We start from the raw sequence: 21,744 nt of genomic DNA, 5'->3' as shown, positions 1-21,744 counted from the left end.
GAGCGCTACCAGTGCCATCAGCACTAGTTGTCCTGAGGTCAGTCCTGAAGACATGCTAGATTCTAGGAGCAAACTGGATGCAGAATAGGATAAAACCAAACTAGTCAGTGGACAGGTACACATGCCCAGTCTGCTAATTTATATGTACATGAAAAAGATGATACAGGTACATCCATGTTTAAGGTGACAGCTCAACTTGGCAGCCTTGAAGATTTCTTTCTTAGTGCTTTTATGAATAGATCAATGTCTTGTTGATGACTAGGCAGAGACTTTTGTCAGAAGTGTAGCTGGATTCTGGAGTGGACATTTCTTATTCTGTCTGTCTATGAGGCACATGATTTATTAATTAACTTCTAAGCCTTGGTTTATAAAAGGTGAATACTAACATTGTAGATTATAGTAAGGAGAGAGACTGTTAACATCTATGTAAAGTACCTGGTAGCATGTGTAGCATGCAACAAATAAGAACAGCCATTATTAATTTAGACACTACTCAAATTATTGTCAAAAAGGAAAACCAAATGTACTTGGATGGCTCTTGCTTAACATATGGTATAGTAAAAGGATCATGAATTTTAGAAAAAAATTGAGTTAAAGTGTATCAACTCCCAACATGTCTAGAAATGACTTAGAACATGTCATAAATGATCAGTCCCCCACCCTCCCGGGGAGGGGCAGTTTGTATATACACAGGGAAGCCAGATAGTTGGCCATATTGGAAGTTGCTTAATATATAATTATTAGTAGTATTTGTAGCACATTCCATTAGTTTGGTAAAAATTTTTTACTGTTTGGTTTTATTAAGTGAAGTAAACCAACAAATTCTTTGCTGTAAGGATAACTTGTAGAGAAGATCACATACTTTAGCAACTCCTGGGATCCTGGGGCCCACATGACCTGGTAGGGTAGGAGGGCATTTCTGGACTCAAGGATGTTTCAGAGAAATACGAAGGGTAATGGCTCAGAGGCATTTTTGAACAAGATTGTTGGGTAGGAACAGCAGAAATAGGAAGATGCCATAGACTATCCATGACTGTGGCGAATGTGATATCACATTGTCAAAGTAGCAAGTGGAGGAATTTTTTTTTTTTGAGACAGGATTTCTCTGTGTAGCCCTGGCTGTCCTGGAACTCACTTTGTAGACCAGGCTGGCCTCGAACTCAGAAATCCTGTCTCTGCCTCCTGAGTGCTGGGATTAAAGGCGCACGACACCATGCCCAGCTCAGGAAATCTTATTCTATTGTTCCTGTGATCAATGCTGAAGCAGAGAACTCCTTGGGGACATTTTTCTATACCAGGAAGATGGAAGTGGCCATCTCAGAACCAGAGGATAGAACAAATAGAAAAGAACAGGGAACAGGGTTGTGATTGGACAGTGCATTGTAAGCAAAAAAAAAAACAACAACAAAAAAAACAAAACCAAAACATATATGTATATGAATTGTAATTTACTCTATAAAGTAGTAGTTCAGGGTAAGACACTGAGGTAGTCAGGAAAAGAACAGCATTCATTATTTTTGCTGTTGAAAATAAATTGAGGGCTGGAGAGATGGCTCAGTGGTTAAGAGCGATGACTGCTCTTCCGAAGGTCCTGAGTTCAGTTCCCAGCACCCACATGGTATCTCACAACTATCTGTAATGGGATCTGATGCCCTCTTCTGGTGTGTCTGAAGATGGCTACAGTGTATTCATATAAATAAAATAAATGAATATTTAAAAAAAATTCAGTCAGATGTGGTGGCTTACTTATAATCTCAGTACTCAAAATGCTGAGGCAGGAGGATTGCTGTGAGTTTGAGGCCAGCCTGGGCATTACAATAGAGACCTTGTTCCCAGAAGTAAAAATAAATTGATTTTGTTAGAATAAATACATGTTGTCTTTGTAGAAACGAGTTCTTCTACAAATGGCACCACCTAGTATTATATTATTACATGGGAACCCTGGCTGTAATGGTTAATGAGTTCTGCTGACTGTACCACATTCTGGTTCATTGCCTATCTCCTGATTGCTACTCTTGAAATTAGTGTATTTCTTGCAGTGTTGCTATGTACTTTGTCTGACATCCCGTGTTTCTTTTTTAGTCCATGTTGTATACCATTTTGTATGAAATAAGTGTTTCTCACTCCTCAACTCATAATAGGGTACTCTGAAATTCTGAGAATGAGAGTACTTTATCTATCAATCAGTGTCCCAGTAGAAAACAAATAGCACATTAAAACTGGTAACTTGAGGTGCATTTAATTGCATTTCTAGTTTGTTCAGGAGAAGAGAAGCTTTGTATTCTATGAATAATTTGTATAAGGAATTTATTAAAACTTATTTGTAATACCAATAAGAATAAGGATTGGTTCAATATGGGAAGAACCGGGATTGGGAAAGCCTGTCAGGCTGTTGATGATCTGGTCATCATAGTACATATTCTTGGGAGTTTGTGGGGGAGCTGTTGGGAGTCTGTGTCAGCTGCAGTTGCCTCCAGGGAATATCAGCCTCTCTTTTTCTTCTTTCTAGTCTCTCTTTGTACACTTTAACCCCCTGTAGTACCACTCCCAGCCCCAGCTCCAGCTCCTGATCTGCTGAGCATGTAGAAAGGGATGTGGACAGCCATGCAGAAGGATAACCAAACTGGGAGATTAGCATCTTCTGGCCTGGTATTCATGGGGAGTTGTTAATACCTCCTGAGCTTAAGGGCAAGAAGTAATTTCCGAGCTCAGAGAAAATGGCTAAATGTTTAAATTGCCAAACATCTGACAGAGCTTGTTAGCAGAGTCTTTACCAGCCTCAAAAATTGCCTAGTCAGGGCCAGGAGAGTAAATTTTGTTCCCTACTTCCAAACTGGTCCAGAAGCCAGAGGATGGTAGAGCCTGTCTGTTTTCTCTGTGGAGCGGAGCCTAGAGGTCAGTTAGTATATCCTCACAGGGGGTCTAAATAGAATTATTAACTTGAGGACTGAAACTTTTTTGCTGTTGTTTAAACAGGAATGTATTCTGTCATTCTGGCAATAGATCAATAGCAATAGCTAAATCTACTTGGAAAGGTAGAAACTTTCTTGAAGATTCTTCAGGGGTCTTTGGGGGAGAAAAGATTGGGTTGGAGAGGGCTGGTGAGATGGCTCAGCGGGTAATTTCCAGCTGGGTTTCTCTTCTAGGCAAGAATTATTAATGAGCAACACAGCCTTATTCCTTGTCTTAATTGTTGTGGGTTTTGTACTAATGCATTAAACATTTTCCCAGAATCAAAACTCATGACCTGTTACTGTATCCTCTACCTGGAGTCATACTCTCCTGTAGTGTAACAGACAACACAAATAACCTAATGACAATGTCAGAAAGGTGGGACTACATCAGGTGGGGAATGGCAGGATTCTACTTCCATGGAGACATCCCAGCAGAAAGTTTTTTCCTGAGGCATCGAGGGTTCTTTAAAGAACTGGGTGCTGGGCTGGAGAGATAGCTCATCAGTTAAGAGCACTGACTGCTCTCCCAGAGGTCCTGAGTTCAATTCCCAACAACAACATAGTGGCTCACAACCATCTGTAATGGGATCTGACGCCCTCTTCTGGAGTGTCTGAAGACAGCTACAGTGTACTCATATTAAATCAATCAATCAATCAATCAATCTTAAAAAAAAACAAAACAAAACCAAAAACCGAATGCATTGGAGAGAATAATGCTCTTAGATGATGACAGAAAGACAACAAAAGTTAATACTAGTTTTCAATAAAAGTGAGGTCACCAGCTTTCCAAACCAGGCTGGAGAGAACAGTCCACAACTGGGACTGGAATGTGTAGACTCAAAGTCCTGGACCTTATAACTACTCTTTTGTGGTCTCTTGCTCTTGGTGGCTCTGAATTAGGTGGTCAAGAGAGGTACTTTGAAGACAATTTTATGTCAAGAAGCAGTCAGATCTGACTTATAGGTGACTACAGTATAAGGAATCCATAGTAATACCAAGTTGAGTGTCCCAGAGTCACTAGTCACCATAAGCAGGCGATTTTGAGGAACTAGCTTTGGTTCTCAGGATGGGTCTTTGTCTTGGAGTGATTGGAGTAGTCTTGGACACCTCCTGAAACAACTGCTCCGTCATTATCTGAGGCTCCTCAGCTTAAATTAAAAGAGCTTTTGTCACCCCACAGTAACTAAAGATTTATTTAAAAAATGTCTTTGTTTGTAATAACATTCCAATATTTACTCCAGTTGAATTTGTAAGACTCATTTATCTAATGAAGTTTTTAAAGACTATATTGAATGTGTTTGTGTATTCCTAGTATTTTCTTTGTTGTATTACAGATTCCTTCATTCTTTAGACCATTTATCTGCTTACTTGCATTATTAGAAATTGATAGAAAAAGGAGATGGAATTTAAGCAATCAGCTTTATCTGGTCACTGAGTTATTTATCTAGGCTTGATCTTTGTGTCAAGCAGATGCATGTCTCATGCTTTTTCTTTTTTTCCCTTTCTAGGAGGGCTGCTGGCCTGCTGCTGTGCTGCTGAACAGTATGCAGTCGTTTCGGGAGCAAAGCAGTTACCACGGAAACCAGCAGAGCTACCCACAGGAGGTGCACAGCTCATCCCGCATAGAAGAGTTCAGCCCTCGCCAGGCCCAGATGTTCCAGAATTTTGGGGGAGCAGGTGGTGGTAGTAGTGGCACTGGCAGCAGCAGTAGCGGTCGACGAGGAACAGCTGCTGCAGCGGCAGCAATGGCTAGTGAGACCTCTGGCCATCAAGGCTATCAGGGTTTCAGGAAAGAAGCTGGAGATTTTTACTACATGGCAGGCAACAAAGACACAGTGGCAGCAGGAACCCCACAGCCTCCTCAGCGAAGGCCTTCTGGGCCTGTACAGAGCTATGGACCTCCCCAGGGGAGCAGCTTTGGCAATCAGTATGCGAGTGAGGGTCATGTGAGCCAATTTCAAGCACAGCACTCTGCCCTTGGTGGTGTGTCTCATTATCAGCAGGATTACACAGGGCCTTTCTCTCCTGGGAGTGCTCAGTATCAACAGCAGGCCTCTAGCCAACAACAGCAGCAGCAGCAGCAGCAGCAACAGCAGCAGCAGCAGCAACAGCAGCAGCAAGTACAGCAGTTGAGACAACAGCTTTACCAATCCCATCAGCCTCTGCCACAAACCACTGGACAGCCAGCCTCTGGCTCATCGCATCTACAACCAATGCAGCGGCCCTCAACTCTGCCATCTTCTGCTGGTTATCAGTTAAGAGTAGGTCAGTTTGGACAGCACTACCAGTCTTCTGCTTCCTCCTCTTCCTCCTCCTCCTTCCCTTCTCCACAGCGTTTCAGTCAGTCTGGACAAAGCTATGATGGCAGTTACAGTGTGAATGCTGGATCTCAGTATGAAGGGCATAATGTGGGTTCTAATGCACAGGCTTATGGAACACAATCAAATTATAGCTATCAACCTCAGTCTATGAAAAATTTTGAACAGGCAAAGATTCCACCAGGAAACCAGCAGGGGCAGCAGCAGCAACAGCAGCAACCACAACCTCAGCAACAGCAGCCGCAGCAACAGCAGCAACAGCAGCAGCAGCAGCAACATCCTCCCCAGCATGTGATGCAGTACACAAATGCTGCCACCAAGATGCCTCTGCAAAGCCAGGTTGGGCAGTACAACCAGCCTGAGGTTCCTGTAAGGTCTCCCATGCAGTTCCACCAGAATTTCAGCCCTATTTCTAACCCTTCTCCAGCTGCTTCTGTGGTTCAGTCTCCAAGCTGTAGCTCTACACCTTCTCCTCTCATGCAGAGTGGTGAGAATCTCCAGTGTGGGCAAGGCAATGTGCCCATGAGTTCCAGAAACCGAATTTTACAGCTAATGCCCCAGCTCAGTCCAACTCCATCAATGATGCCCAGTCCTAACTCTCATGCTGCAGGATTCAAAGGATTTGGATTAGAAGGGGTGCCGGAAAAGCGGCTGACTGATCCTGGGTTGAGTAGTTTGAGTGCTTTGAGTAGTCAAGTGGCCAATCTTCCTAATACTGTCCAGCACATGTTACTTTCTGATGCTTTGACACCTCAGAAGAAGACGTCTAAGAGGCCCTCATCATCATCTAAGAAAGCAGATAGCTGTACAAACTCAGAAGGCTCCTCACAGCCTGAAGAACAACTAAAGTCCCCTATGGCTGAGTCATTGGATGGAGGTTGCTCTAGTAGTTCAGAAGATCAAGGTGAGAGGGTGAGGCAACTGAGTGGCCAGAGCACTAGCTCTGACACCACCTATAAGTGTGGCGCTTCAGAGAAAGCTGGCTCCTCACCAACACAAGGTGCTCAGAATGAGGCCCCTAGGCTCAGTACCAGTCCTGCAACTAGGGACGAAGCTGCCTCTCCAGGTGCTAAGGACACATCACTGTCATCTGAGGGGAACACAAAAGTCAATGAGAAGACAGTTGGGGTGATTGTCTCCCGAGAAGCCATGACAGGTCGGGTAGAAAAATCTGGTGGACAAGATAAAGGCTCCCAGGAGGATGATCCTGCTGCCAGTCAGAGACCACCTAGCAATAGTGGCGTAAAGGAAATCAGCCACACATCACTTCCACAGCCAGATCCTCCAGGAGGAGGGAGCAAAGGAAACAAGAATGGTGATAATAATAGCTCTAACCACAATGGAGAGGGGAATGGCCCGAGTAGCCACTCCGCAGTAGGCCCAAGTTTCACAGGCAGGACTGAGCCTAGCAAGTCTCCTGGAAGTTTGCGCTATAGTTACAAAGAGAGTTTTGGGTCAGCTGTACCACGAAATGTCAGTGGTTATCCTCAGTATCCTTCAGGACAAGAAAAGGGGGATTTTGGCAGCCATGGAGAGCGAAAGGGTAGAAATGAGAAGTTCCCAAGTCTTCTACAGGAAGTGCTTCAGGGCTACCACCACCATCCTGACAGAAGGTATCCTAGAAGCGCACAGGAACATCAAGGGATGGCTAGTGGCCTGGAAGGAACTGCAAGGCCTAACATCTTAGTCAGTCAAACCAATGAATTAGCTAGCAGGGGCCTTCTGAACAAGAGTATTGGATCCCTGTTGGAAAATCCCCACTGGGGACCATGGGAAAGGAAGTCAAGCAGCACAGCTCCTGAAATGAAACAGATCAATTTGTCTGACTATCCCATTCCCAGGAAGTTTGAGATAGAACCTCCATCATCAGCCCATGAGCCTGGAGGCTCCCTTTCTGAAAGGAGGTCAGTAATCTGTGATATATCCCCACTAAGACAGATTGTCAGGGACCCAGGGGCTCACTCATTGGGACACATGGGTACTGATGCCAGAATTGGGAGGAATGAACGTCTCAACCCAAGTTTAAGTCAGTCAGTCATTCTTCCTGGTGGGTTGGTGTCCATGGAAACAAAATTGAAATCCCAGAGTGGACAGATAAAAGAGGAAGACTTTGAACAATCCAAATCTCAAGCTAGTTTCAACAAGAAATCTGGAGACCACTGCCATCCTACCAGCATCAAACATGAGACTTACCGTGGCAATGCAAGTCCTGGAGCAGCAGCCCATGATTCCATTTCAGACTATGGCCCACAAGATAGCAGGTCCACACCAATGCGGCGGGTCCCTGGTAGAGTTGGTAGCCGGGAGACTATGAGGGGTCGGTCCTCTTCTCAGTACCATGACTTTGCAGAAAAATTGAAGATGTCTCCAGGCAGGAGCAGAGGCCCAGGGGGAGACCCTCATCACATGAACCCACATATGACCTTTTCAGAGAGGGCCAATAGGAGTTCTTTACATGCTCCTTTTTCTCCCAACTCAGAAAGCCTGGCCTCTGCTTACCACACAAACACCAGGGCTCATGCTTATGGGGACCCTAATACCGGTTTGAATTCCCAGCTCCATTATAAGAGACAGATGTACCAACAGCAACAAGAGGAGTATAAAGACTGGGCCAGCAGTTCTGCTCAGGGAGTGATCGCTGCTGCGCAGCATAGGCAGGAAGGCCCACGCAAGAGCCCAAGGCAGCAGCAGTTTCTTGACAGAGTACGGAGCCCCCTGAAAAATGACAAAGACGGAATGATGTATGGCCCACCAGTAGGTACGTATCATGACCCAAGCACTCAGGAAGCTGGGCGCTGTCTCATGTCTAGTGATGGTCTGCCTGCCAAAAGCATGGAATTGAAGCACAGCTCTCAGAAGTTACAAGAGTCTTGTTGGGATCTTTCTCGGCAGACTTCTCCAGCCAAAAGCAGTGGTCCTCCAGGAATGTCTAATCAAAAACGGTATGGGCCACCCCATGAGCCAGATGGACATGGACTAGCCGAGTCTGCACAGTCATCCAAACCTAGTAACGTCATGTTACGGCTTCCTGGTCAAGAGGATCATTCTTCTCAAAATCCTTTAATCATGCGAAGGCGGGTTCGTTCTTTTATCTCCCCTATTCCCAGTAAGAGACAGTCACAAGATGTAAAAAACAGTAACGCTGATGATAAAGGGCGCCTCCTCCACCCATCAAAAGAAGGTGCCGATAAAGCATACAATTCCTACAGCCATCTTTCTCACAGTCAGGATATCAAGTCTATTCCTAAGAGAGATTCCTCCAAGGACCTTCCAAACCCAGACAATAGAAACTGTCCTGCTGTTACCCTGACAAGTCCTGCTAAGACCAAAATACTGCCCCCACGGAAGGGACGGGGATTAAAATTGGAAGCTATAGTTCAGAAGATCACATCTCCAAATATTAGGAGGAGTGCATCTGCAAACAGTGCTGAGGCTGGGGGAGACACAGTCACACTGGATGATATACTATCTCTAAAGAGTGGTCCTCCTGAAGGTGGCACTGTGGCTACTCAAGAGGCTGAGATGGAAAAGCGAAAGTGTGAGGTGGTATCTGACCTAGTCAGTGTAACTAACCAGGAATCGAATGTTGAGAAGCCTCTTCCAGGGCCTTCTGAAGAGTGGCGTGGCAGTGGGGATGACAAAGTCAAGACAGAGGCACATGTAGAAACAGCTTCTACTGGAAAGGAACCCTCTGGTACTATGACATCCACAGCTTCACAGAAGCCTGGTGGTAACCAAGGGAGACCAGATGGTTCCCTGGGTGGGGCAGCACCACTAATCTTTCCTGACTCAAAGAATGTAGCTCCAGTGGGCATATTGGCCCCTGAGGCAAATCCCAAGGCTGAAGAGAAAGAGAACGATACAGTCATGATTTCACCCAAACAAGAAAGTTTCCCCCCTAAAGGGTATTTCCCATCAGGAAAGAAAAAGGGGAGACCAATCGGTAGTGTCAATAAGCAAAAGAAACAGCAGCAGCAACCACCTCCACCTCCTCAGCCCCCTCAGATGCCAGAAGGTTCTGCAGATGGGGAGCCAAAGCCAAAAAAGCAGAGGCAAAGGAGGGAGAGAAGGAAGCCTGGGGCCCAGCCAAGGAAGCGGAAAACCAAACAAGCAGTTCCCATTGTAGAACCTCAAGAACCAGAGATCAAGCTAAAGTACGCTACCCAGCCACTAGATAAAACTGATGCCAAGAACAAGTCTTTTTTCCCTTACATCCATGTAGTAAATAAGTGTGAACTTGGAGCTGTTTGTACAATCATCAATGCTGAAGAAGAAGAACAGACCAAATTGGTGAGGAGCCGGAAGGGTCAGAGATCTCTGACCCCTCCCCCCAGCAGCACAGAAAGCAAGGTGCTCCCAGCTTCATCCTTTATGCTGCAGGGGCCTGTGGTAACAGAGTCTTCTGTTATGGGGCACCTGGTTTGCTGTCTCTGTGGCAAGTGGGCCAGTTACCGTAACATGGGTGACCTCTTTGGACCCTTTTATCCCCAAGATTATGCAGCCACTCTTCCGAAGAATCCACCTCCTAAGAGGTCCTCAGAAATGCAGAGCAAAGTCAAGGTTCGGCACAAAAGCGCTTCTAATGGTTCTAAAACTGACACTGAGGAGGAGGAGGAGCAGCAGCAGCAGAAGGAGCAGAGGAGCCTGGCTGCTCATCCTAGGTTCAAGCGGCGCCACCGCTCAGAAGACTGTGGTGGAGGTCCTCGGTCCCTGTCCAGGGGGCTCCCTTGTAAAAAAGCAGCCACGGAGGGCAGCAGTGAAAAGACTGTTTCAGACACAAAGCCCTCTGTACCTACCACTTCAGAAGGTGGGCCTGAGCTGGAGTTACAAATCCCTGAACTACCTCTTGACAGCAACGAATTTTGGGTCCATGAGGGTTGTATTCTCTGGGCCAATGGAATCTACCTGGTCTGTGGCAGGCTCTATGGCCTGCAGGAAGCGCTGGAAATCGCCAGAGAGATGGTGAGTAAGAGAAACCCCTTACCAGCTTGGTTTCTGGTCACTTTACTTTGGCCCTGTTTTTTTACACCTTGGCCTTTGTTCTTTCACATCACAAGTTCTTTCTTGACCCAAATGATAAACAGAAAAGGAAGTGGTTTTAGAAGGTGTAGCTTATATTTTCATCAGTAAAGTCATGTTTTTGTCTATGAAAATTTAGGAAACAAGGCTCCCTTTCTCAACCTTGATTCTTGAGTGTTAGGGGGTCGTTCACTTTCATCAGTGCAGGTTTCATAAGTATGTCAGCTAGTTTTCTGAGTAATATTTACTGCCATTTAATTTAAGTTTTATAAATTATTTTCCAATGTGTGGAAGTTATACTGGTTACATTTTCTTTTTTTCATTGCTTTAGGTTTTGTTTAGTTTGATTTGGTGCAGGGTCTTACTCTGTGGACCAGGCTGACCTTAAACTCAATGTTCCTGTTTCAGCCTTTTAAGTTCTGGGATTTCAGACATGAGCCACCACACCTGGTGCTTGCTCTTTTTGAGACAGGATTTTTCAGTGTAGCCTTGGAACTACACTGTAGACCTGCTGGCTTCAAATTCAGACATCTGCCTGCCTTTGCTGCCCAAGGGCCTGGGTTCAGGTCAAGCTCCAGCACTGCCTAGAACCTTTTATTTTCTTAAGCTCTGTTCTTCTAGCCCTTACTTTGCAGTTGGAATATTCTCTAGATGTGCTTTTTAGTTCTTATTCTAGGCTGGCTCATCATTACCACTTACTTTGCTGCTGAAACTCTGCTGTTCTCATCCTTTCCTTTTTCTTAAATTAGACTTTTATTTAGGGGAGCATCATCCATTAGTAGTTTATTTTTGAATCTTTAAGTTTTTTTTTGTTTTTTTAAAGTCAGAAGCCTTTGTTTCCTTCCTTTCTTGTTAGATTATTTCAAATGTCTGCTTATTCATGACTTTTCACTCAGGAGAAAAAGATGCTAAAGAGTGATTATTTGGGAGTCTCTGCTACAATATGGACAAAGAAAGCATTCACTGTGTAGACCTTGGTATCTTTCCACTTGTTATCATATACTCCATGCTCCTTTCAAGAGGACAGTTCTAATTAAGATGGGTTGAGTTAGGAAGTTATACTTCCTCTCTCAGACTTTGATCTAACACTCCCATTTTCCAGCCCCATCTCACACCATTTTCTAAGGACCTGGGCCTTTCTAAGGTCTGTGCCACAGGTTTGTTTGTCTTTTTAGTTGTTTCTCTATTACACTTTGTTCTCTGCTTCCTTTGAGCCTAGTGGATCATTTATGTCTTAATCCAGTCTTTAGCTTTCAGAATTTGTATGCTGTAACAAAATACCATGACCAAAAGCAGCATGGGAAGGAAAGGGTTTATTTCATTTTTCTGTTTTTAGTCCATCCTCCAGGGAAGTCAGTACAGGCACTAAAGGCAGGAACCTGGAGGTAGGGACTGATGTAGGAGCCTCAGAGGAACACTGCTTACTGGCTTGCTCAGTCTATTTGCTGATATAATTCAGAACCACAGGACCTGTGGTGGGCCTGATTCTCCCACAACAATAACTAGTTAAGAAAATATATCCAAGGTTGCCTACAGGCCAGTCTGGTGGGGGCATTTTATTAATTGAGGCTCTGTCTTTCCAAATGACTTCAGTATCTGTCAGCTTGATACAAAAACTAGCAGTATACATGGTGAGTTTATCCACTTCCCTTTGTGGGAAGGGATCATTTGTGTGAATGTATTTCAGCCTACTATATCTAATCAGATTATTGGTCACCACTAATCAGGCTAAATCCCTACCCTGTGTCTAAATCTGTAGTCAATGTTATAGAAAGTAAAAGGTACTTTATAAATGATGCAGCTACTTTAAATCACAATTAACTCCTTCTAAAGAGTGAATGGTGAACAGGATTTAAGTGAAAACACTAAAATTGTCACTTAGAGTAGTTAGTCTACTACTTGACAGATTTGATCCTAATAAAACCTGGAATATTATAGTTGGAACAGATACACCAAATATGATAATGTCTTTCCTAGTCCTCCCTTTACAACTTTTTTGTTGTTGTTGTTTTGTATTTTTGAGACAGGGTTTCTCTATGTAGTCCTGGCTATCCTGGAACTCACTCTGTAGACCAGGCTGGCCTCGAACTCAGAAATCCACCTGCCTCTGCCTCCCAAGTGCTGGGATTAAAGGTGTGCCACCACCGCCCGGCCCTTTACAACTTTTATTGGCGAACTTCATCAACAAAAAACTAGCATTTCAGGGCCCAGGCAGGCAATGGTGTTTGGTACCAAAGCCGATAAGCTCCTGGGACCTACATGGTGGAAATACTGAAAGTACTTTTTGATGTTTAGAACTGGAGTTGTAATCACAACTGTTTCAGAAGTGCTTTAATTTTATTCTTTGAAGCATAGAAATGTGAAATGCTTATTTAAGAAGATTGATGTAAATAAAGTCACTTGACTTTGTGCTTCTTTGTGGTAGATTTGAGCCAAAGTTCTGTTTTTAGGTTTGATATAAACCACTGTTCTGTCAGAGCTATACATCTCATTCTGTGGCAGTACCAGCAACTGACCTCCGCTAAGGCTCAAACTGTAGCTTTCAGCTTCTTTCCTATCTCTTCTACTGATGTTTAGTTTACATCTCTAAGTTTTCAATATACTTGAACATTTGTATTATTCTTGTCAGCAGTCCAATAAAATGGAAAGGAAAAACTTGTCATTTTATTATACTCAAAAGTCAACTTAGTTGGCTTTCATGCTAACGCCTTTCTTTCCTGCTTTCCTCTTCCTCCTACCCCCTTCTTCCTTCTCTTTTTCTGGGAGGTGTGTGTGAGGGGAACAGGATCTGTGTAGCACAACCTGCCTTTGAATTCCTCCTTCTGCCTCAGCTTCCCAACTGCAAGGATTTTAAGATTTCATTGGTTATGACAACTGATTGTGTTTCTTTTTTTTGGCAGAGGTAGTTAGAACCCTGTGAATTTGTGGCCAGCCTAGTCTGCATAGTGAGTTCCAGGTATGCCAAGGCTACATAGTAAGATCTTGTTTCAAAAAACAAACAAAAGTGCTTAAACAACTGGATTGGTGTGGGACTTCACTTTTCTCCCTCTCTCATTGTGGCTTCTCTGAGTCTATCTCATTTCTGTATTGTTCCCTTTACTTCAATTCAACTTTACAAACCTTATATGCATTGGTAAAAACATGATTCTGCAATGACTTGACATGAAAGTGTTGTAGAGATTTTTGCTTCTCAAGATGCGTACATTGCAATTGATTTATATATAGTGTGCTTGAGACGCTTAGGAATGTGAGGATTTGGAGTCACGGTCGAAGATGAGGATCTGGTTGCATTTCCACTTAGCTCTGTACTGCTGCTCTATGCTCTGTGCCATTGCACCCTTTCCTTTCCCAAGTGTACATTTGCCATTCTCATTCTCATAGAGAATATCTACCCCCAACACACACACACACACACATGCACGCACGCACGCACGCACGCTCGCACACACACGCACCCCCCACCCCCCAGAGAGAGAGAATAAGAGGAAAAAAATATATATGGAGAGAGAGAGAGACAGAGACAGAGAGAATGAGAGAATATATGTAAAGAACTGAGTTTTGGTTAAAGGGTTTTTTTTTTTTTTTTTAACTTAAAAGCAGTTTTACTCAGAAAGCTACTGCTACCAGACCTCCAACAACCTGAGTTGGAAGCCATGTGATAGAAAAAGAGCAAACTCACAAGTTGTCTTATGACTGCCACACATGTGCTATGGCACACATGCACCCATGTACATACTGTCTTAGTTTTCAGTTACTGTGGAGAGGCACCATGACCAAGGCAACTTATATAAGAAACCTATTGGTGCTTGCTTACAGTTGAATAGCATTAGTCCATGATCATCATGGCAGGGAGCATGGCAGCAGGCAGGCATGGCACTGAAGCAATAGTTGAGAGCTTACATGTTGAGGCAACAACCACAAGGCAAGGAGATGAAGAGCTAACTTTCTCAAACCTCAAAGCCCACTCCCACAGTGACACTCCTCCTCCAACAAGGCCACATCTAATCCTTCCCAAACAGTTCTACCAGTTGTCTACCAAACATTCAAAAATATGAGTTTGCAGGGGTGGGGCTTGGGGGGGCATTCTCATTCAAACCATCACATATACACAAATAAATAAATGTTTAAAGTTTTTCAGCAAGTATACTAAAGATTATATTGAATCTTTGTTTATTTTGTTTTGTTTTTCAAGACAGGGTTTCTGTGTGTGGGTGGCCCTGGCTGTCCTAGAACTTGCTCTGTAGACCATGCTGGCCTCAAATTTATGAGATCCATCTGTTTCTGCCTCCTGAGTGCTGGGATTAAAGGCATGCATCCCTAATGCCCAGCTAGATAATGAAGATTTTTTTTTTTCTTTTTCTTTTTCTTTTTTTTTTTTTTTTTTTTGGGTTTTCGAGACAGGGTTTCTCTGTATAGATAGCCCTGGCTGTCCTGGCACTCACTTTGTAGACCAGGCTGGCCTCGAACTCAGAAATCCTCCTGCCTCTGCCTCCCAAGTGCTGGGATTAAAGGTGTGCGCCACCACACCCGGCTCTATAATGAAGATTTTTTTTCCAGTTTTTATTAGGTATTTAGCTCATTTACATTTCCAATGCTATACCAAAAGTCCCCCATACCCACCCACCCCCACTCCCCTACCCACCCACTCTCCCTTTTTGGCCCTGGCGTTCCCCTGTACTGGGGCATATAAAGTTTGCAAGTCCAATGGGCCTCTCTTTCCAGTGATGGCCGACTAGGCCATCTTTTGATACATAGGCAGCTAGAGTCAAGAGCTCCGGGGTACTGGTTAGTTCATAATGTTGTTCCACCTATAGGGTTGCAGATCCCTTTAGCTCCTTGGCTACTTTCTCTAGCTCCTCCATTGGGAGCCCTGTGATCCATCCATTAGCTGACTGTGAGCATCCACTTCTGTGTTTGATAGGCCCCGGCATAGTCTCACAAGAGACAGCTACATCTGGGTCCTTTCAATAAAATCTTGCTAGTGTATGCAATGGTGTCAGCGTTTGGATGCTGATTATGGGGTGGATCCCTGGATATGGCAGTCTCTACATGGTCCATCCTTTCATCTCAGCTCCAAACTTTGTTTCTGTCACTCCTTCCATGGGTGTTTTGTTCCCAATTCTAAGGAGGGGCATAGTGTCCACACTTCAGTCTTCATTCTTCTTGAGTTTCATGTGTTTAGCAAATTGTATCTTATATCTTGGGTATCCTAGGTTTGGGGCTAATATCCACTTATCAGTGAGTACATATTGTGTGAGTTCCTTTGTGAATGTGTTACCTCACTCAGGATGATGCCCTCCAGGTCCATCCATTTGGCTAGGAATTTCATAAATTCATTCTTTTTAATAGCTGAGTAGTACTCCATTGTGTAGATGTACCACATTTTCTGTATCCATTCCTCTGTTGAGGGGCATCTGGGTTCTTTCCAGCTTCTGGCTATTATAAATAAGGCTGCTATGAACATAGTGGAGCATGTGTCCTTCTTACCAGTTGGGGCATCTTATAATGAAGATTCTTAACACAGGTTCAAGTAATGGATAATTTAGCACATTCTGTCTAACCGATCAGAATTTTGTTTAATTTACTTTGAATCATTTTAGAGTTTCCTCCTTCCTTCCTTCCTTCCTTCCTTCCTTCCTTCCTTCCTTCCTTCCTTCCTTCCTTCCTCCCTCCCTCCCTCCCTTCCCTCCCTCCTTCCCTCCCTCCTACCATCGCTCCGAGCACCGCTAGCGCTTTTAAAAGCCCCCACAACCTGAGACAGGGTCTGTCTCTTTTAGCTGTCCTAGAACTTGATCCATCTGTAGACCAAGCTGCCTTGAACTCACAGAGATCTGCCTGCCTCTGCCCCCTGAGTGCTGGAGGCAGGTGTTACCATCATCCAGCTTTAGCTAGTTTCTATTACTATGATAAAACACCCTAACCATAAGCAATTTTGGGAGGAAAGGGTTTATTTCACTTGACAGATTAAAGTCTTTCATCCAAGGAAGTCAAGCCAGGAACTCAGACAGCGTAGGAACCTGGAGGCAGGAGCTGATGCAGAGGTCACAGGAGAAATGCTGCTTTTTGGTTAGCTCCACCTGCCATCTTATAGCATCTGGGACCACTAGTTTAGGGGTAACACTGCCCACAGTGAACTGTGTCCTCCTGCATCAATCATAAATTTAAAAAATGTACTATAGGCTTGCCCATAGGCCAATATATGGTGGGAGCATATTTTCAATGAGGCTCCCTTTTCCAAAGTGGTGCTAGCTTGTGCCAAGTTGACCTAAAATTAGCCAGCACAATTGTAAATTTACTTTTTTGTTATATTTTGAAGTGGATCTCCATAATGGTTTAGCAGTCCTCTTCAACTTCATAAGTTGCTGGGATTATGAGCATGCACCACCTTACTTGACTTTCAATTACAAGTTTTAAAATATGTTTTAAAAATTGTTGTTTTTTAGCCTAGCATAGTGGTGGACACCTGTAATCTCAGAAGCTGAGAAATAATGAGTTCAAGGCTAGCTTAGGCTACATGTAATTCCATCTCAAAAAACCAAATGAAATAAAATAAATAGTAAATTTAAAAACAACACGATTAGACTGGTGGCATGAAATAAGATAATGCCTACTAGTACAACAGAATCAAGTCAGAAAGTCAGCTTTCTTGTTGACCATGAAATAAGCTGTGTTCGCCATGATCTCTGAGTTCACATTTACATGCTTTTTAAAATGAGTGTTTTCCAAAGCCTGACAAGACTGCCGCTGCCAGCCAGATCTCACTAGAGCTTGTATCTCTTGTTTTTAACTCCAGTAACTACACATGCAGGTCACAGTGGCATTCCAGTTCTGCTTCCTCTCTCCTCTATCTCCTCTCACCCTCATTGCCCCCCATTTTTACAGCTACTTGCTTACAGTGTAAGCTTATACCTGTCTCCTTGTGTACATAAGTAGATCTCTAAGGGCAGGCCTCAAGGCCTTTTCATCTGTCACCACAACTTGCAGCTTACTGGAGAAAAGTTGTAATTATTTCATTTACCTCTTTCTTTACAACTGTATGGCGTTTCTTTACCTCTGTATAATATCATTAGTGTTAAACATCTAGAGAAAGAGTTAACCCTTTCAGGAAGGTTTCCTCCCAAATTCTAAGGAATTTTAGGTGAGATGAACTTCTCAGTTTTTAATTTTATTGAATATATTATTAATCTTATAGAACAGTTATGACAAACTGAAGAACTATATGTTTCCTGCAGCCTGTTTCCTGAATTTTTTTTTTTTTAAAAGATGTTAGAGGCACATTATAACAGATTTAAAAGTAAAACTTAGAAGAAATAGAGTAGTAGTACTTTCTGGAAAATGCTACAAGACCATAACACAAATATTGATTAAACAAGTCACAAATACACAGATTGCTGTATGTCAAGGCAAATAACTGCACCCTTAAGTGTGAATTTAGATATTGCTTGACCATTAGAGGAGCTACTTACTACAGTGTGTGGTAAGGAAGGCATGTGTTTCACTCGATAGCAGGCAGCAGTCTGAATCTCTACTAGAAAACCAGTGGCAATGCTAGAGTGCTCGAGGAACTTAGAAGTAAGCCGTCTATACGAGTTTGCGTTTCTATTGTGGTAAAGAATCCATGACTAAGGCAACCTACTAAAGGGTTTATTGGGCTTATGGTTCCAAAGAGATACGGGTCTGTCATAGTGGGAAAGCATGGCAGCAAGCAGCAAATATATCCACTTGAACCACAAGCATATGGAGCAGACTAGAAATGGGAGTGACATACTTTTTCCTAAACCTCCCTTAACAGTGCCACCAACTAGAGACCAAATTTGTATATCTGAATGCCTGAGATTGTAGGTGACATTTATCATTGAAATCATTACATCATCCTAAACCCTGGGTCCCCGGAACTAGCTTGTGTCTAGAAAAGCACTTCACACGAAGGTCTATAGGATTCATTGAGGAAGTATTATCTTGTCCTGGAGTCCTGTGTGAGAACTTTACATTTTCTGGGTGACATTATCTTCTATTAACAGAAAATGGAGGTTTCTTTTTCTCATTCTAATCTAAGACTGTGAGGACCTATGTCTACTACTAACTTCTTTCTCTTTGCCTATTTGTTGGAAAAAAGTAAGATCAAGGCCTAGAGAGATGATGGCTCAGTGGTTAAAAGCACTGGCTGCTCTTCCCGAGGTCCTGAGTTCAATTCCCAGCAACCACATGGTGGCTCACAACCATCTGTAATGGGATCGATGCCCTCTTCTGGTGAGTCTGAAGACAGCTATGGTCTATTCATATAGATAAAATAAATAAATAACTCTTATATAAAAAAAGCCAGGTCAAGGAGTGTCAAGGTGGTTCTTTAGGTGCCCAAGACCTTCATTTTTCTGGCTTTTGCTCTTCTGCTCCACTGTATACAGGGAGTCTAGGATGAGCAACCAGAAGTCAGGCTGCTTGCTATGAATCCTAGCTCTTACATCTTTTCACTCAATTTCTCTGTATTTTACTCTTCTTACTTGCAACACATGGAAGCTTAGAGTGCTAGCTTCTAAGGCAGGCTGTAGTAAGCATTAAGTACTCTTTGAAGACTGGAGACCTACCTCTGTGGGAGCGCGTGCAAGACCCCCAAGTTCCATCCCCAACAACAGGAAAAAAGTTACTCTTTGGAAATACTTGGCACATTCCAACACTTCAAAGAAAATGTGGTTTTAAAGAAAATTTGTCATGAGGACTAGTGTCTGCCTTCATAATGTGGCTTCAGTAAAGATATGTTCTTAATTAGAGTGCTCACTTTGTGTTCTCAGGAGCTCATTCCAAGAATCTCCAAAACTCAATCTCTTTGATAAAATAGTTTGTATATTGGATAAGTTATTTTCTCCTTGTTTTTGTTCATGTAAGTAAACTTAGGTTTGGGAGGGACCGGAGCATGATTTTCAGGTGGAGTATCAATCTGTAATTTAAGAAATAGCATTGGTCAACATGCATTTTCTTCGAACAAAAGGAAGGGGATGAAATCTGCCTTGTACGCTAAGTAAAAACATGAAGGTCTGGAACTATATGCATCAGGATAGTGCTTGCCTGGCTTTTGTACCAGACCCAGAATTCTCTTCCCCAAGCAAACAAACAAACAAAAAAACCCATTAATATGCTTGTGAGTTGGCAAATTTTGAGAGTGACTACCAAAGAATGAATAGAGCCTGCCTGATACTGAAGTTGGTTTTACTTGGTTTTGTTCTTTGCAGTCCTGGGAATTAAACCAATGGACTCATACTCATAACATATGCAAGTGCTCTACCACACATACACATATACATACACATACACATACACATATACATACATGTATATATATCCCTAGTCCATAATGGATTTTTGTTTTGTTTTGTTTTGTTTTGTTTTTTGAGACAAGGTCTTTCTACATAGTTCTAGCTGTCTAGAACTCACTATAGATAGTAGACCAGGTGAGCCTTGAACTCACACTGAATCTACCTACCTCTGCCTCTCCAGTGCTATTAAAGGTGTGCCCTTCACCCCACCCTGACCCTGTTTTTATTTTTTAAGTAAATCTTTTCAGTATATTAGCATTATAATGGAGACTCAGACTAATTAAAATTGTGTGGTATAAAAGTGTGTAGAGTAATTTAAGGCAAACATTTCCTAGTCCCTCCCCTTCCTCAGTTAATGAAATATGTGAACTCTTAGAGGACGCCTTGGTGCTTTAAGGTAATCCTGATAGCTTTCAGTTTATGGACAATTCCAAACCACTAGAGAGATTTCTAAACACAGGAACCATATGGCCTGGTTTGTGTCTCATGAAGCAGCTCAGGGAAGGTGAAGAAAGAAGTGAGCAGTAAGTAGAGCTGTTGGAATAAATGAACAGTAGCCGATGTCATCTGAATATGAAGGAGAAAGAAGAAATCAGAGGATGGACTGGAGAAATGTTTTAGGATTTATAGTGGGTAGGTTTTATACTAAGTAGGTAGGGCAGCTAAAAGTAAGTGAAGGTTCAGGGTAAGGCTGCTAAGGCTCTCGTTTAGCCAGCAGTGGTTAGAATGGTGGTAAGGTGCGTGGAAAGACACCACTGATGGGAAAGAGAAAAACTTACAGTTTCTATGCTGTGGAACGAAGAAAAAACTTGATGTGGAAGTAGTTCAGCCCCAAATACCTGTTACAATCAGCAGTAGGCTTTAATATAGAATTTTAAAATAAGGACTGATTTTTACTTAACTTTCCAAATAAATGTGAAAATAGTAAACTTTAAAAATTAGAAGTCTTTCAAGAGAAGGGAGGTACGGTGTCACTCCTCCAAAGTTCAGTGAACAATTTTCAGATGTTGTTTGTTTTGTTTTTTTTTTGTTTTGTTTTTAAATCACATGGGTCCCAGGGTTATCAGGCTTGGCTGTAAGTGCCTTTATCCGACCAAGCCATCTCACCAGCACCAAATAGTAAACTTTTAAGTCCAAGTCAAAAGTCAACTAGGAAATCATAATATCTGTAAAGCAAAAGAACTTGTTATTCTAATAAATTACAATTGGAAGAGGGGAATAAGAAGGGCAATTAACTTTTTTTAGCTGAGCATGGAGTCACAGTCTCTGCCCTTGAGAAGGAGGATCAGGAGTTCAAGGCCATCCCTGGCTACATAGCAAGCTTGAAGCTACTGTGAACAAAAAAATTGAACAAAACTATGGCTCTTTGCGGTTTCTTTTTGTAACTTTCTCAAGATAGTTCACAGTATATATAGTATTAGGAAACTACAATTACATTTAATTGTGGTTAGATCCGAGGCAAATCAGTGATTTTACTGTCCAATACCCCCTCTCTACATATGGTTGCATAGTAGCAACTATTTCCCAGAGTTCCTAGAAAGTAGCTTAAAGCTTTTGTACATTGAATTGAAACTAGACAATGCACTACTTTACTGTTTATTCAAATGGGCTTTGAAGTGGAAATTGATGCTATGGATGCATACTTTCTCTGAGGGCCTGACATAATTCCAGTGACAGGAAATGGAGATATTCGGAAATGCAAAAGAGAAGACCAGACTGTCCCTGATTCAGTGATGGCCTAGGGTCACATTACTTCTGATTCTTGAGGTAAGCCAGGTTTGGTAAAGTTATACTTAGAGCTGGTGCTTAACTAGAAGGGGTTGGCACATACTGTCAAAAAATGAATAAGGAGAATTTAAGAACTGCCTCATAGTTTGTGCAGATCACAAATTTCCAACCCAACTTGAATCTCAAAAGATAAAGATCCCTTAGATAGAAGTGGGACCCACCACTCTACTGGCACTAAATCCCTCTTACATGTTTTGTTAAAAGGGCAAAGGGAAGTAGATGCTAGTAGAAGGAAATGCTTTTTGTTAAATGCTATTTTTCAACGGGTCTCGGGCATGACTGAATCTGTGAAGGCATCTGGGCATTTTTAGACTGAAAATTCTGAATAAACCAACCGAGTAAAAGTTCTGAGTA

The 21,744-nt window shown here is 42.7% G+C and overlaps 1 protein-coding gene across 8 annotated transcripts in view; it reads left to right on the top strand.

Annotated features, from left to right (window-relative positions):
- Positions 1-21,744, top strand: part of Tcf20 (transcription factor 20) — a 179,657-nt gene that overhangs the window by 126,357 nt on the left and 31,556 nt on the right. For 7 of the 8 annotated variants that reach the window (XM_006520732.3, XM_006520733.1, XM_011245553.3 and 4 more), the window contains exon 2: positions 4,463-10,234. In XM_006520732.3, coding sequence (XP_006520795.1) covers positions 4,499-10,234 — 5,736 coding nt within the window. In that variant the 5' untranslated portion in view covers positions 4,463-4,498. Of the gene's footprint in view, positions 1-4,462; positions 10,235-12,062; positions 12,066-21,744 lie in introns of all 8 variants that reach the window. The other variant, XM_011245554.3, reaches the window with a different exon arrangement.

This window comes from Mus musculus, chromosome 15 (genome assembly GCF_000001635.26).
Source record: "Mus musculus strain C57BL/6J chromosome 15, GRCm38.p6 C57BL/6J".
NCBI lineage: Eukaryota > Metazoa > Chordata > Mammalia > Rodentia > Muridae > Mus > Mus musculus.
Note: the sequence above shows the minus strand (reverse complement) of the source record. Positions and strands in the feature narration are given on the sequence as shown.